The sequence below is a fragment of the Haplochromis burtoni genome, unplaced genomic scaffold (assembly GCF_018398535.1).
Source record: "Haplochromis burtoni strain Fernald_Lab_line unplaced genomic scaffold, NCSU_Asbu1 Contig_317, whole genome shotgun sequence".
Taxonomy (NCBI): Eukaryota; Metazoa; Chordata; class Actinopteri; order Cichliformes; family Cichlidae; genus Haplochromis; species Haplochromis burtoni.
Window position 1 is genome coordinate 142,260 of NW_024582678.1, and position 17,822 is coordinate 160,081.

At 39.8% G+C, this 17,822-nt stretch overlaps 1 protein-coding gene across 4 annotated transcripts in view; it reads left to right on the plus strand.

Annotated features, from left to right (window-relative positions):
* bach2b (BTB and CNC homology 1, basic leucine zipper transcription factor 2b) overlaps positions 1-17,822 on the plus strand; it is a 96,281-nt gene that overhangs the window by 52,429 nt on the left and 26,030 nt on the right. For all 4 annotated transcript variants that reach the window (XM_005942112.3, XM_005942113.3, XM_042228300.1 and 1 more), the window contains one exon: positions 3,479-3,733. In XM_005942112.3, coding sequence (XP_005942174.1) covers positions 3,479-3,733 — 255 coding nt within the window. The remainder of the gene's footprint in view (positions 1-3,478; positions 3,734-17,822) is intronic.

Genomic DNA, 17,822 nt, shown 5'->3' on the forward strand with positions numbered 1-17,822 from the left:
GTGTGTGTGTGTGTGTGTGTGTGTGTGTGTGTGTGTGTGTGTGTGTGTGTGTGTGTGTGTGTGTGTGCAGACACGTGTGTTATGCTGCATCATTGTGTTGTGTTATCATTGCATTTTCCTCCGACTGCAAGTGAATTGAATTCTAGGGTGCAAACATCACGTTCACATGGCCTTGAACCTTGCAGCTACATCTGAAAACATTATTCTTGGAAGACAGATCATGATCCTGCAAAACTAACTGAGAAGTGTTTAGTGAAAGTATCATAACTATATATCATTTGGACCAGACTAGACTGACATACTTCAACAACAAGAACAGCTGTCACATCTTACTGTGTGCTTTGACCACCCCAGTCAAATCATTATTACAACTCAGTCACAACAAAGGCCACAAACAACCTTAATGCAACGATTTCTTGCAAAGGCAGCTCACAGTTTTCACTTCCCTTATTTGTGGTGTATGCTCAGTATGCATTTGTTTGTATCAGATATTTCTAATAGACTTTAAAAAAGTATAGAATAGGTGATTGACAAGTATTTTGTCCTCAGATCTCTTGCACAAAAGACCAGAACCCCAGGCTGTGATTCCTTATTTTCAAACATGGTTTAAAGCAAAATCAGTTTCTTCATAAACCAGAGGTCAAAAACAGGTCATGCAGTTGCTAACTCATTTGTATAATTGCAATACTTCCTCCCTTTTATTTATGTCTTTATTTATGTTGTCAAATTCAACTGGCCAATTTATTGTTGGCTAGTTGGAGAAAGAAGAGGATGAAGATTGTAGTCCCAACTACATATCTGCAGAGGTATGGAGAAGACGGAAGTGAGCGGGGGTTTTGGAACAGATTGTATAGCACACTCTTGGAGAGTGAGAGGATGTTTTAGAAATGGTACTGTGTACTCGTACCAGTTTTCAAGATCCAGGGTGATATGGAGAGTTGTAGTAACTACAAAACAATACATTAATGAGCCATACCATGAAGCTGTGGGAAAGAGTTATGAAGTGAGGTGATGATATAGGCATAGGTATCGCTGTAGCTCAGGAGGTAGAGTAGGTCTCTTCTATGAATGGGTGAATGAGGCATGTTAGTAAAGTAAAGTGCTTTGAGTGCTCTACCAGAGTAGAAGCATGCTACATTAGAACCAGTCCATTTACCATTTACCTTTATTGGTTTCAGGCCAAGAAATAGCAAGCGATAGATATGATGGCTGCTTTGAGAATGTTAATGGAGAAAATAAATAAGGTTAGAAGGAGTTGTTTGTGGAATTCCTCTTCCAGAGAGCGTTTTCATTCAAAAAACTGTAAGTCAATTAGAGTTTTTGTTGGTTTATAGGTTATTTGGTATTTTATGAGTAAGTCATAAAAGTGCTTTCTTGCTAGGTCTAGTAAAATTAGCTACACCTGCCCATACCTTTCCCACTTTCCGTGAGATAACCCAAAGAATGGGAAGATCCAACAGGCTCAGAAAACTGATTTGTGATTGAAGACAAAATCATTGTGAAGGTGCTCATCAGCAGATTTTTAATGTTACAGGATGCTAGTTGTGTTTTCTCCACTAGCGCTTTTTCTCTGCCAGAAAATGTCTTCATATGTAAAACTGTAAGGCACTTAGAGTTTCCTTCTGTGTTTACATGATTATTTGGCCATTTTAACAGTAGGAGTTTGTGTGTTTTCCCATATTTTATACGTATATGTTTTAAAAAAGAAGCAAAAAGTCCACTGAGCACCCTTTTCTGTAAAAACAGCCCTGTGGCACATTATCTGTCAGTCAAAAGCATCTCAGTGTATACAGCGTCCAGCACCATGCATTACTCTTTAATTAGTACAGTTCTGCATAGAGGCGTAAAGGCATTTCTCTCTGTAATCAGATTTTTTTAGACATTTGTCTGATAGCTTTTCCCCTTTCCTGCTTTTGTGTGTGTGTGTGAAGGAAGATACCTCTAGGTCTGTCGTCACTGGGGCGAGTGACCAGAATGGAACGTTTGACATGAAAACGTTTCCACAGGGGCACGTGCTGCGTGTGCATGTTCCCAGAGTTCAACTTCTTGTGGTCTGAATAGGAAATTACTGCCATGACAGTCAGGCACAAAACCTCAAAGGCCATGCCCATTTGATGCTATTTACTTTTACACACCTAAGAATGCAACTGCGATAGGATAGGCCAAAAGACCCACTGTGGAAGACTCTGATTCTGTCTAGCTCTCCTATAGAGCTTTCCTAGTAACTGTCTTCCCTTATAACTATTCCCGTAAATCCAAGCGTGGATTACCAACCAGGCTCAGTGGATGACTGTCCTGTCCACTTTGCCTCCAGGTTATCTTTGTGTGAATACATTAGTTGTAGTTTGATTAAAGGCAACTAAACCTGTAAGGGTCAGACAGTCAATCCTGTCTTACTGTGTATCCTTGTGTTATTGCATGAAATCAGGACTTATCTACCCAGTCTGAGCAATAAAGACTCAAAGCACTGGGAAAGAACCAGGATTTTTATTTGAACTGTGTTAAGGTTCACTGATTTGTTTGTTATAGCATTTTATACTAATTAAGAACAATATTCTGCTAATGTTTTAACTTTTTTTTTCTCTCCAAGGCGTATAAATTAAGGTTTTTTAACAGGAGCACCACCAGTAGTGGTAAATAAGAACACTGGACTGGGGGACAACAGACCTGCCCCAAAAATGAGTTAACCAACTTTTTTTACTGGGTCGACTTGACCTGATCATTAGCATTACACTCTCACAAGCGAAAAGGTTTGGGGTTCAAACCTCTTGGACAGCAAGGCTTTTCTGTGTGGAGCTCTTGGCTGTGACTGTGTTGGTTTTCCTCCCCCGGTTACTGTATAGAATAAAGCACTGTGTGAATGTGCCTTGTAGTTAAAAGTGTGCAGTCAGTTAAACTAGAAAAGTAGTATTTTGGTGCCAGGTTATTGTGTTAAATAATCTTTAAAAGCTGATAATAAAACTGTTCCCATTTGCCATAGGAGCAGTTTGGTCGTACAAATATTAGATGAACGTCTGTTATTCTACTTTTTTCAAGTTTTCTTGGAGTCCACCTGAAAGATGTACACTTAGTTGTGCAGTGTAATTTAAGTCAGTGTCTTCATAAAAAATAGGTGTGCATGTGGATGTCCACAGGAAGGGTAATTTCAAACACTCATAGACCTCAAAAGTAAATGCATCAAAGTGTACAGTGTGGTTTTGTTTCCTGGTTATTGACTGGATATGATTTTAATGTGACATGACAAGCAGTGATGTAGGGAATACCTGTGAATTTCAGGTGTATATGCATATTTTGTATTGAAACGTGCACAACAACAATCACTAGCTTTTAAATGTTGAACTAGGAGTGAGCACGTGAAACAGCAGTCAGTCATGAGGCTGGCTACAGCAGACCACTGGGGCTGATGTCAGCCCTGCGGTATGTGCCTGCTGGGCTTGGCTGTAAGCTGACCCCCCCTCTATTTTGCTTCTATTTCCAGGGCGTGAGCGGAATGTCCGTGGATGAGAAGTCTGAAGCCCCCATGTATGTGTATGAGTCAACAGTTCATTGTACCAATATCCTCCTCTGCCTCAACGACCAGCGGAAGCAGGATATCCTGTGTGATGTGACTGTCCTGGTGGAAGGCAAGGAATTCCGAGGACATCGGGCTGTGCTGGCTGCGTGCAGCGAGTATTTCCTCCAGGCGTTGGTGGGCCAGGCAGAGAATGGCTTGGTTGTTAGCCTTCCTGAAGAGGTAAGTGTATCTATCGTATTGTTTCCCCTGACAGGTTTTGGTTGCAAGGGTGCAAAGGGTGCTGCGTTTTAGACAATGCAACAATAAAAACTCCTTGCTGGTGCAAATACAAAAACAATAGCAATAGCTTTTGCACACTTGCAGACAATCTTTGACTATGCCTTCTATCTACTCCCACCTCAAGCTAAAACACACAGCTCTTAACAACTCATGTGTTTTTATCACGTAAAAATCAACAAGGAAGGTTGCTGGTTTAGCTCAGTGCGTTGAGCAGCTGGCCTGGGTTCAAGTCCCGTCTCTCTCTCTCCCTCTGCTTTCCTGTCATCTCTTCACTGTCTCTGTCAATAAAGCTGATAAAAGACAAAATCTTACATGAGTACTACTGTGATGATTTTCTATGGTTATTATTCAAATATGGCTTATGCCTGCACAATAGATCCAAACAAGGAACAAAATATACAACATGGCTCATTAGGAATACCACTGTGTTTCATAGAGGGAGGGGTCATTTATGGCCAGGTGTGATTCTGTTTTCGTTCAGTAAACCATTCTTTGATCTTGATGATGTTGTAGTGTATATATAGTGGATAATTATGCTTATCTAGATCACTTAGAGCTGCTTTGGAGTGCCCTCAGAACATGAGGAGGAAGCTGAAAGCTAAATAAATATGCTAAATAAATTCAAACAGGACCCTAGGGTGGGGGCAGGTTATCTACGTGTTTAAAACATATTGTAATATGTCACAGCAGCTATGTAATACATTATATATCATTTTTTTTGTGAACACGAATCTGTCCCAGGACCTCCCCACCCTTCCACATACATACATGGAAAACATCTAAATACTTTCTGTCACTCCAATGAATACATCAGGAGCAATTGCCCAAGGACACTTTGGCATGCAGACTGGAGCACCTAGGAATTGAACCACCTGCCTTCTGAATAGTTGATGACCTTCGCTACCTTCTGAGCCACAGCCACCCCAAAGTAAGACTCAGTATGACATATGGAATTGGTGTGGACGTGGCTTGCAAAGTGGCTTGCAGATGTGCAAATGTGCGCTTAAGTAGCACATACTTTGTGAGAGTTGTTACCTATTGAGGAATCAGCTGATGCGGGCTTGCATCAAGATCTGGGGCCTGTTCTTCGTACGTCGCTTACTACATCCAAGATCAAATGACACATCCAAGATCAAATCATCGCGCTAACCGTGAGCTCGCTAATCCGGTTCCCCGAACACACCTGCTGTTGACGATTACTACAGCTGGATGAAGTAATGCGCGATCACTGGGTGTCGTAAAAGGGGCTACGCATCGATAGTAGAAACATTGATCGGCAACCCGCTGATTGGTCGGCGAAAATGTCGAAGGGGCGTGCTCGGTATTTTCCGGCAGCAGAGCAAGAACTCATGAGTGAGGGATTTCAGGAGTTTCAGAGTTTAATTAAAACGCAAGAGAACACTGCAAAGGCTGCAAAAGCAAGGAGAGAGGGCTGGCAGAAAGTTGCTGACAAATCAAACTCGTAGGTAATTTAATAATAATAATAATAATGGATTGGGTTTATATAGCGCTTTCCAAGGCACCCAAAGCGCTTTACGATACCACTATTCATTCACTCCCACATTCACACACTGGTGGAGGCAGCTACGGTTGTAGCCAGGCTGCCATATCGCGCCATCGGCCCCTCTGGCCAACACCAGTAGGCGGTAGGGTAGATCTATCATATGACACTATATTGTCCAATATCATATGGCATTATATTATATCATAATATGTTATATTATATCCCCTTTCACATTAGAGCCACAACAGGACCCACAAGAACATGGGAACAAGTAAAAGTGGAATACAGGAGTATTCTACAGAATGGTAATATTTATCTCTTAGATTGCTTTTCGTCTCTTGGCAAGGTAATACTGGCCTGGAATACTCTGTTAGTTTGTTCATAACAGCAACCAAGAAAAGGGCAGAGGAAAAAAAGACAGGTGGTGGTCCTGCACCCCCTCGTCAACAAGTTGGTTAAGTAAATAATACCCTCACGGGAATATCGATATCTCTCAATGAGCACACTGTCGCGCTGAGCTAAAGGATCCTGTCTATCCCGCAATATACGCTGAATTCTGAGGACTCTCCTTATCAATCTTGCACCTTCCGCAATGGGTGGCTCGCGTATACGGACAGGACATGGCTGCGACAGGCTTCCCAAATCCACCTTCGCTTTTATAGCCGTGGTCTCTCATCTTGATTACACGAAGTAATTTACAATTACTACTCTGAAATATGAATTACATCTGTAATAATCACATACATGTAATAGAATGTTAATAGTACATTTCCCTTTTTTAGGAAATGACCTGTATGTATCTGTGTGAAATCAATAAATGGATCAGGTGCTGCATTATCTTTAGTTACATTGATGTTATTTATTTATGGTGAAACAGTGGTGGAATATCGCTGTTGCTTTCGTATAAATGAAGCGGACATACCTGCGTGGCCGCGATCTAATCCTGTTTACATAAAGTAAACCTGCTCCCGAGCAGGTTTACGCTTACGGCTCTGTTGCTATGACAGCAAGTCCCGGATGAGCTTCGGGGAACCGAACGATCCAGGATCACGCGAAATCGTCAACAATCTAATCCAGCTAACTTACTTAGCGAGGTACGAAGAACGGGCCCCAGATGAGCTAATCTCATCTTTGTGGCTTGGCTCAGCTGTTGTGCTCAAGAAAAATGCAACTTATTAGGGTCAGGAAACTTAAAGACACTTGAGGTCTGTGACCTTAACGTCTAAATTCAGGTCATTTCAATTGCAACACAAAGTATATGTTTGAAGTATTTGATTATCACAATGCAACATTTGCTATCGCACGTCTAGCACAGCCACGCTACAACAGCTAGCTAATCATACTGTTTCAAGATTTATCAAGGAGACAAATGCAAACACAACAAGAAAGTTTACTGAACAAAAGCAAAAAACTTTAGGAAAGCAAAAAGAAAAAAAGGACTGAAGAAATATTCACATGGAAACCTGGAAAGTAAAAAAAAGGACACGACTGTATTGATGCAGATAATTACTAAAGGAAGCAAAACAAATGGTCATGCACAAAGAAAGTCACTCCAAAAATAAAACAGGAAGAATTTGACATAGGCAAACATTATTAGACCACAGAGAGAGATTCACACGAGACACAGGGTAAAACACTAGGAAACACAATGAAAATACTTCAAACCTGACTCCATGACAGAAACATGTAAAGAAGCTGCACATGTGGACAAATAGCAAAGTAAGGAATATGGAGATCTCTAGTGCAGTTCCAGGAAAAATTGATATTACTCTTTAAGAGTTTGCATCTGGGTTTAAATACAGGAAAAAACAAAGCATTATTTTATGCCATTTAAAGAAGGAAGTTATTATGACAGAGCAGAGGTCTGGGGAAGGTTTCTTTTATGTTTTGAGATAAAATCAGAAGTAGTCACTTGATTTGGATTCATCTTGGTCCCTCTCTCTAGGGGCTTGGCCAGCCCTTAGGGTTTCACAGTGGTACTATCAAATATCCCAGAATTTCACCTGAAATCCATCTGCTTCTGTTTTAATAATTTATTACTTCTCGGCCACATGTACTGATTTTTTCTTCAAGTAATTTGTTTGTTTTGCTTGTTTTTTTACTGTGTTCTGTTGCTGTAGAACATAGGCAACATAGATATTACTGCGTATTTTTATTTGTTCTCAAAATAACGTCAAAAACATTATTAAACATTCGTTTAGCTTAAATCACTAGAGATTATTAACTAATTGTAACCTTCTGCTAGGACATCGGTATTTGCCAGCCAAGGAACTGATGTACATTATTATTTTAGTTTGTTAAAAAAAATTCTCTTCCTTTTCTGATCAAATTGGGCTTCAGCATTTGTTTACAGTACAGCTCCAGATCCAGGTGACAGCAAGTCAAAATGATGTTACCTATGTCCAGCAGCAGCCTGCATTCAGCTATAAATTGATATGGATCAGTTAATGTCTTTTATTCACTGTAACATTTAACTTTTGGGTGATGCCACAAAAAACGGAGAGAGCAAAAGAAACAGGCGAGAGTGGACACGTAGTCAAAATCACCAGAAATGATAAAGCTTTGGCTTCTGTTTTACCCACAACGATTATGCAATCCCCGCTTGCGCTTATAATAATTATTGTAAGATTATATTTTTGATATTTTCTAGTTTCTAGTTGAGTGATGAGGATGGAGAAGAAAGGACAGATTATACACGAAATAGAGAAGTCGGGTGGAAAAACAAAAGTTATTTTTCACAAAGTCATTTTTTATGTATTTCGCAGATGCTTTGTGTGTTTTCCAATAGCACACTTAAAACATGCCACTGGCCATTCTGAAGAGAACACATTGATATGAATGGGAGCGTTTTACAGGATTGACTGCAAACATGGCTGCCACTACATTGCTGTGATGGACTACAAATCTATTCTTCACTTGTGAAATTAGGGTACACGATGCTCTGTGCTGAGTCTGAGTTTGCATGAATTCAAAAGCGTGTTGTGCATGTTTCTCATCTTGTCGGGTTTGCCGCAAATAGTTAATTAACCTCTTTAAAGACTGCGTCTTTGCCTCACATTTGATAACTAAAGACTGCACCCTCGAAAGGCTGGATTAGATTTAAATGTCTGCTTATTCACTCTGAATTATTATTCTTAGACACTTAGGGATGGGTATTGATAAGATTTTCACGATTCCGATTCCCTTTTCGATTCTGTTTAACGATTCGATTCTTTATCGATTCTCTTATCGATTCTTTTTAAAAAAGGAGAACACTAAGGTCGATTAGCTTAGAACTTTGTTTTATATCTTCTCTTTGAACAAGATAGAAATTTAGGAGTAACAAGGCCTTACAAACCCAACAGTGAGATCTTAAGAGATCCACAGCCTACGGCTCTTCAATGGGGTGTCACAGGGTCCCCAGGAAAAAAAATTGTTAATTTTAAAACAATAAAATAAATATTTTTCTGTAGCAATAACAAAGTATAACAAATTATTCTGTAGCAATTACACAAGAATATCCAGAAATGTCCCTGCCTACAATTAAACACATTCACTTACTGAAAATCGGGGCATCTGCTGTGGCAAATGGGTGCAAGCCTTTTGCTTGGTGACATTGATCTATCCTGGCCTGAAAGGAGACGCTACCGGTAGACTGCAGTGAGAACTGCCAGCATCTGAGCCAGACTCTGTCTGTCTCTCTCATCATGGTCACCTAAATGCACAGTAATGGCAGGTTTTGTAATAAGGCAGATCGCGCTAACATAGTATGCACTATTAGTTGATTATTTACCTGCCGCATTAACAGGAGAGGACGTGCAAACGTTACCGCTGCTGCTGGGTTGAGATTCACGAGTCCAGAGCAGAATTAAAAACACGACATTCATTTAAGGTCATCGCATGTTTTGTGAGCAAATGCTTTTGCATATTCGTAGTGTTTCCTCCCTTAAATGAAGTATCTACTTTGCAAGTATTGCAAGTTGCCCTGTTGTCATCCGTTCTCGTAAAGTATAACCAAACTTCTGAGCGTTTAAGTCGCCATGTTTCCTGCCAGGTAAAAGACGCTCCGCAACGTGGTGACGTCATTCGGGGCGACTGGAATCGATAAGGGAATCGTTTGCAAAAATGGCAAACAATTCCAAGGAATTGAAACAGTGGGAACCGGTTCTCAACAAGAACCGGGTTTCGATACCCATCATCCAGCTAAATAGGTTTGGTTTTGAAGGTACCATTGTCATGTTGATGACATCTGCAAACAGCCTAAGACATTAATATTAATTACAAGGCACTGCATGCATGACATTATGATTGGGAGCAGAGCCCCCGTAAAAGTTTGAACCTAGAATCACCCCTGCTATAGGATAAAGATTCAGGGAAAGGTGTACAAAGTGCTGATATTGCCAATTATCACCTGGCAGCTGCTGCTGGCACTGATGCTAGAGGCATGTAGCACTTTGAGGTGAGATCAGTGCCACCTTGGGTTCTGTGCTCATCAGGTTCAGCAACACTTCTCACTCTTCCTCACCTCAGCTCTCACACTGTCACTTTAAACAGAGCTACTTCAGAGCTCTTCAGCCAAACACATGATAAAAGCACCTTGCTGATGTATTGGTGTCACACATTCATATTCCTATAGACATGCGGTGCTGTGAAAACTGGGGCACATCCCACTTGTGCTGCAGCTCCTCACTGGTGCTAGCGTGCATTAATAAAGTAATGCCTGCCAAATGACTTTGTTCCTGCACTTACTGAAAAAGAAAAATGAGCTGTGTTTTTTTTATCTGCTTAACTCAAAGAAAGACTGCAGAGAACAGCTCACATGTGTTCAAATCAGCATCCCTGTAATTAAGTGATTGCATGCTTGAATGATGTACCAGCTGCTTTGTGTTTCAGGTGTGACACAGAGTGTAGAAAGTAATATCTTTCAAATGCAGTCTTAAATGTGCCACAAAGAGTGAGTCTCACTGGGAATTTGTTCCTTTTTATTTCATTTCATAACGCATCGTATATTATTCACATTTAATCAACATGGCAGGACAACACATGAATATGAATAATCTTATATATATGAACATTAATTTGTTCTGGAGAATCTATGAATAAGGATATAAACATCAGACAATGTTATAGAATAAAGGTGATCCCCTCGCTGTAGGGTTTCAGGTTTTCCTTTTATTTGTCAACTTGTGAACTTGTGTATTTATAGTATTTTTTATATAAGACACACATTTGTAATGTAGAATGGTATACAATAAAAGATCAAAATGTCACTTGTCAGGTTTTTTTTTTTTAGTCTTTTCATCTTTTTTTTTATTTTAACAGCTTTCTCTGGTTCTTCTTTAATATATCTCTCCAACACTGCAGCCATGATGTTCCTGTAATGTAACATCAGGGGTTTTTTGACGTTACATTACTGTTGTTTTACTTTCAGTGACTGAAATCTGCTGAGGCACCTCTGCCTCTAGTTTAAATGCCACATTTTCTCTGTCGCTGGAGTTGCTAGCTCAACCCTCACTGTCTGTGTCAGCTGTAAGCAGCAGCCTTTAGCTTAACTGCATATGTTCAACACTTAACTGACACTCAGGTGTATGCAGTCAGGTGTTCCTTCAGCTATAGAAGTCCACCGCCAATGATAGGTGGAGTAGCCAGGTCTCTCATCTATAAATAATGTGACTGTGGGCTTGCACGGGTGACTCTAGTTTATCATAGGGATAAAAAAGCAGAAGCATGGTGGGCCCATAACCCAGAGGTCGATTGATGGAAACCATCCTCTGCTAGAATGGTAGAATCATTTCCTCTGGGATTAATGCAGTATTATAATTCTGGGGGTAAAATAGGTATTATTCAATTGCACATTTCCACCTATAGAGCACTAGAAAACAGGGCAATGGAGCCTATCCCGGCTACCTTTGGACTGTGGGAGGAAGCCGGGGTACCTGGACAGCACATGCAAACTCCCAAAGAACCACTGGCTAAAATCACATTATGCCACTTGAAATTTAAAATAAAAATAATGTGCAGTACATCATTACATTTTCATTTTCAATACTTAAACCTAACCAGCAAGTCAAGGTAAAATAAGGGGAGAGTAAAAACAAAACAAGCAGTATACCAAGTACATTACTGGTTCTGTCATTTTTGAGCCATGAATGAAATGAATTAGCAGCGTCTGTTTGCTTATAAATGTAGAAATTATAAATTTGCGCAGTTTAAATTTGACTCTGTCTGTGGCTGAGAGAGTTTTGGACGCATCAAAATTCATAGAATATTTCATCCTCTACTGTAGCCTATGGCAAGATGGCATTATAATTATGCCCCAGTATATGATCAGCTAGAAAATTACATTAATGTTTTGTTGTTACAGTATTTTCCCACCTCTAAGATGACACTTGTTCATCTGGTCCTTAAAAGCAACTTCTTGCAGCAATGCCAATAACTGGCTGTCTTGGTATGAAAGCAAAGACAGATGTTTGGTGAAATCAGTGTTGTGTGACTTCTGGAACAGAAAAGCATTATGTTCCACTGTGATTTTGCTTCTTATGAATAAGACTACAAATAGCTCTTCAGTCATCTTTTTCCAAGCTTTACCAAGTAGTTGTTGTTGCCTACAGTTTTTTTTTTAATCACTTACAAGGCAAAATGTCTTGAGGTACTCCATCCACCAACTCAGCTTGATCAAGGGCTCCATCTGCAAAATGCATCTGAAGGTGCCTCACACAGTCTGACCCCATACCAAGCACCAGCGCTGAACAATCACATATATAGCTTGTTAGACAGATGGTGGTAGTAAGAGCCCAGAGACAGACCCCTGCCTTCCTTAAAGATGGGGATTAGGAGATGAAGAGGCGGCTTTACGGGAATGAGCTTCAGTGGGAGTAGTGCTCACCCAACCCCCTCGATACAGCAGGGATCCTCTATTTGGGCCCCGTTGTATTCAAATGCCACCAGAGGCATCAACACCCAGACAAATCAATCTAAGCTCGCCATTGTGCCACAGGTAGCCACTGCAGTATTGCCCTCAACAAGAGATGTCACCATTCACAAATGTTCATCTTTTCAAACTGCTGCAACATCTCACTCTGTTTAATCTGTGAATCTCTGAGCTTTGGTAAATGGTAAAATGGCCTGTATTTGTATAGCGCTTTACTAGTCCCTAAGGACCCCAAAGTGCACACATTCACACACTGATGATGGCAGCTACATTGTAGCCACAGCCACCCTGGGGCGCACTGACAGAGGCGAGGCTGCCGGACACTGACGCCACCGGGCCCTCTAACCACCACCAGTAGGCAACGGGTGAAGTGTCTTGCCCAAGGACACAACGACCGAGACTGTCCTAGCCAGGGCTCGAACTGGCAACCTTCCCATTACAAGATGAACTGCCAACTCTTGAGCCACGATCGCAATTGGTATTGACATATCATTAAAATGCTGGTAAAAATCAACATGTATTCAACCCAGCTACGATAGCAGCAGGACAATGTGTCAAGTTACAAAAATCAAGAGGTGCACAACCGGCAGAAGTAGTCAATATGCCAACAGCTTTGTCCTTTGTCCTTTGCCAGGCAGTACGGGACAAAGTGCTAGTGGTAGCAAAGAGTGATGACACCTATTGTTCAGGAGAATACTGCCTAACTGCATCGCAACACGCACAAAGGGACTAAAGCTACACTGGCACTTTGGGCAATTTCTCTGCCAGGACGAGAAATGATATAGCAAAGACGTATCATTCCTAAGATGCTGTTTTGAGTGTGCCAGGGAGAGTAGAGGAGTATAATCCCCATGTTTATGGTCTTTGTTTTTAACCTCCATAACCAGGCATTCCATCAGTTTGGGCTAAGCAAGTATTCTATAGAAGCATGGTGAATAAACAACATTTGCTGAATGTCATGTTCCTAGCATTTTATTTCGGTTTTCTACATTTTTTTAGAAAACAACACTATAATCACAATCTTGCTGTGTCTTAAACAGTGGAGGTGAGGTCATGTCCTCCCAGTGTCTGGCCTGTACTGTAAGCTGTACTGGCAGCAGATTAGACATACACTATCTGATTTAATCCAGTGTCAGGGGAGGTATACTTCCCCACAGCTCAGCACCAGGAACGTCTGAGCTTCTGTTGCCACTGAGGATGACACTTTCCTTATGCTACCAGTTGTCTCAGAATTACAGAGATGCTGTACTCAGTATCTCTGAGCAGACTATCAGGGGAAGTGGGAAAACAAGACACAGCTGAACTAAATCTCATATTGTGACAAGGGGTAGTGAAACTAAAAGCAAGGTACAAGCATAGTTTTATTGTATTCGTTTATGCTGCAGCTTTGTGCTCCATCTCCATCTCAATTTCCCACTTCTCAGATTTATCTTATGTCATCTCAGCGTACAGTAAAGGGCCTGTTTCATTTCCATTAGGGCTTCTTACTGTTTGTTTGAGCACACAGAGAATAATGCCAGGTTCCTTCAAAAGCTACTGTCACCAATAGAGATGGAGTGTTTTTCTCTTTTGCAGGGGAAACACTCATTGTGATGCTATGCCATGTCCTCATTAACATGCATGACATGCAGGAATTCACTGGAGGACATTTGAATAAATTATAGGAAAGTAAGAGCAAGTGCAGGGTGAGGGCAGAAGGAGAGAGAGCCGGTGTACTATTGTTAGTTTATGAAAGGATATTTGGCAGGTTTCCTAAAGGTGCCATGTGAATTGTCCGTGTGTGTATGATTTGTCACTGCTTGTAATTTTCTGCCCTGTAATGTATGATCTATCCACTTCTGATGCAAAGCAGGGCTGTTACCCTAAAATGGGCCCAGTCTGTTGCACTGATTAATTTGTTTCTTTGTGTTAAGTTGTACACTTACCATGACTTTCAGCTGTTGGCAGCACCAGTGAGAAGGAAGCTCTCTTCCCTCCCCTACTGTTCTCCCTTTAACAGCTAGTTACCAATAGTAACAGTCTCTCTTTATCTCATTTCTTCTGTGCTAGTTCTATATACCTTCAGTATCTATTCCCTCCCTCCATCCATCCTTTGTTGCTCCTTTTACACATTCCTTCATTTAGTGGCTGTGCTGGTTGTAACAGTGGAGTAATCACATATGGTGCAGGGCACACATAAAGATGTGCTCCTGCAGGCAGCAGCTGCTGATACTAGCTGAAAATAGATTCCTAGTTCACTCAGCACTTTTCCTCCAGCAACTTTGCTGTTAATGCAGCAGGCTGGCCACTCAGCCTCACTTAGGCTGCCACTATCACAGCAGATGTGCAGAGTGTAAAGGTGCAGGACACAAGAGGCAGATTGTTCCAACAAAAAACTGGCCTTTTATTTGGCCAAAAGTGAAATCAATCCTGCCACATCCAGAGCAGACAGCAAGCACAAAAGTGGAGGTACACCAACATTTTAACAATACATCTATACAGCACTTTATTTTACTTTTTGAGGTTTGAGTAGGGTTCATGGTTTGTTTTTGTTGCCTTGAAGTTTTTACAAGTGTAATTATCTCACTGCAATGGCAGATAAGTTCTTATCCTACAGAATTGTGACTTTATGATAATAAATCTGTAAAGTAGCCTTATAATGCAGAAATTAACATACTGTCATCAAGATGATTTAAGATGCAACAAGAACGGAAGCAGTGTAAAAGACACACAGTCTGTCATTATTGAAGTTCATTATTGGATAAATACAGAAGTATGTTGTTTATTAGTTGTGCTGTGCTTATTAGCAGATAGTCTAGTCAAAGCCCCTCCCTCCACCCCAATCTGTCACAGTTGAACGCACTCACACTTACTCTAGCAGAGGCACACTCACCATCACAGATACAGCATCAGCAGTTTGCTTTTAACAATGACTGATGTCAGTGATTGTGCTCAGAAGTCTGTTGAGCAGGAACCCACTTTAAGGCGCATTGCAGCAGACTGGAGACTGGATAAACAGGGATAGCTTCCAGACGCAGTTGCACTGTACCCTGCAGGTACAGGATATATTCTTAAACTAAGGGTATATCCTGACTAATGTGTTCTTGTTTCTTAAAACTATTAAAACTATTACTACACCTACACCAACTGTTTACATTAATCCAGTGTTGAGGACCCTTGAAAGTTCTGTGACAACTCTGGGACTGTGCTGAAGTTTTGATAAGCAGACACCTTTTTTTTGAAAAGGATAAATCATCATCCATTACCTGTCTTAGAAGTCACCAGATAAACTAAAATATTATAGAATTCACACATCTTTTGTATATGTATCTTTCTTTTGATTGTACTTGTGCTTGTTCTCAGTACAGGCTTCCTCAGGTGGATGGAAAATACTCCAGGTGTTGCTTTAATGTGTTACTATACTGACTTTGTGACAGCTGGTCATGTATCTTTAAGAGCTGCAGAGCCGCCAAGTTAAATGATTGGTCCTAATTTTTACCATTGGGGCAGTGTTTTTTTTTTCTGCAAACTGTGATAATGTGCACATTAAAAAAAAAAAACTTTAAAAATAAATTATTGGTGTAACCTAAGTAATGGGTATTCATATTCTAAACACTTATATCTATCGATCATAAACAAGACTATTTGTAATCATGTCACAGCAACAGAGAAACTCAGTTAAACTAATTATGCAAGTCAAACTTGCATAAATTCTATTCATATAATATTGACATTAACATTGGAACTCTATATAATAGTGTCACACAGGCTGAGTCAGAAACACAACTGGGATATATTTCTAGTCGTGAAAAGGCAGCTGAAAATTCTGGAGAAGAATGTTGAGCTTTTACAGTGTGAAGTCATTTAGTCGTAAGAGAGACTTGTTTTAATTAAGGAAGAGTGATCCATGAAAGATGAAATGTTATTGTTATAATAGTCAAAATGTAACTTCCATAAAATCCCAAATAAGGATTATCTTTTGGAAACCTGTAATAAACTTTAATTGAAAACATACACTGCATTAATATATTTAGTGATGAAATAAACATTTTACACTGTATTTCATTTCATTACAATCTTTTTTTAAATATAAAATTTAGTTATCAATCGCAAACCAGTAACAAGCAGTGCAGTATCTGGCTGCTCCAGTCTGCATGCTAAAGTATACTTGGGCAAGGTACTGAACCCCGAGTTGCTCCCCAATGGTTTTATCAGAGTATAAATGTAGATAGAAAGCAAATAGGTGTAGAAAAAAGCGCTTGTATAAATTGGTATGAATGGATTAATTAGGCATGTGGTCTGGTTAATGTGGTCTCAAGTAGAGTAGAGAAGTATGAGTATAAGAACCCATACATTTACCATAAACACAATGCAAAAATGACAAATGGCACCAAAATACAACAGGAAGCAAGAAGCAATAATGAAACAGGAGAACGCAGACACAAAACTAATCTTAGCATAGAGGAATGACGTAGAAGGAAAAGTCAGGAACACTGAGTAAATAAAATAAACACACTGAGACTAAATGAACAAAATTGAAAACACGGAGGGAATACACCAACTTGACCATCTAAGCAATAAGCGCAGAAAAGAATCAAACATACAATACTAAGTCCAGCAAAACATTTGATTTTTTTATTTAGTATGGTTTCTATATTTTCTACAGGTTTGATTACATTTGATTACAAGTTTGTATAGCCCACTAATAAAAAAAAAAATGCATACGTGTGCTGTAATTCATGAGGTAGACTTACCTTTTCCAGTCTATATGCTAAAGTGTCCTTAGTTAAGAACCTGAAACCTAAAATAGTTACTGATTTATCACTGATGTGTGCCAAAGAAATCACTAATTTTAATTTAAACTATGTGGATGTGAGCAGTGGAAAATTCTAGAAAACTCTAGGAAGTTCTTAAATTGTAAATATGTTGGTCTGTAGTATAACAAGAAATAATCCAAAGCAAGAGTAAGACTCTCTCTGACATTTGTTCTGCTAGCTCGTACTTGCTGGACTGATAAAAACCCCGATACATGGCAGTTTATATCTTCTTCATTCCATACAACAAATGAGCTCAAGATATATATACATGTACATACTACACTGCTCCTACTTGGACTTCTTTCTGCAGAGTAGCTAATTGAGTAATGGACATAATAAACAACTAAAGTTAAATATTTTTGTTTTATGTGTCTTTTTTCTTTTAGTCTGAAATACACTCAGTTGAGTGGCATTATTTGCTGGTATATTATATTTATTGTATTATATTATCTATCTATCTAGTTTATATTACAAGTACATTGTCAATTTGATATTCTTACAGTTGTTTGAACTACTTTTTATGAACAGCTTTAGTTGCTTTAGGTTCTTAGGTGATGTAAAGTGCTCTGAAAATGTAAAGTGGATCCACTGAAACACTGAAACTTACTGTCCCACAGCCTGATAAAAGAGACATGGAAATCACCTCGGTTTGTCGCACATCAAAGTGAAATGAATGTGACTAATTAGGAGGGTTAGGTATTGCTGTATTGTTGTTGCCAGGAGTATGAAAGAGGTAAGTAGAATTCAGTAGAACACAGCATTAATATACCACATTTAGTGCACTTTGTGGTTTTGGTAAAGTGTAACAACGTATTTTTA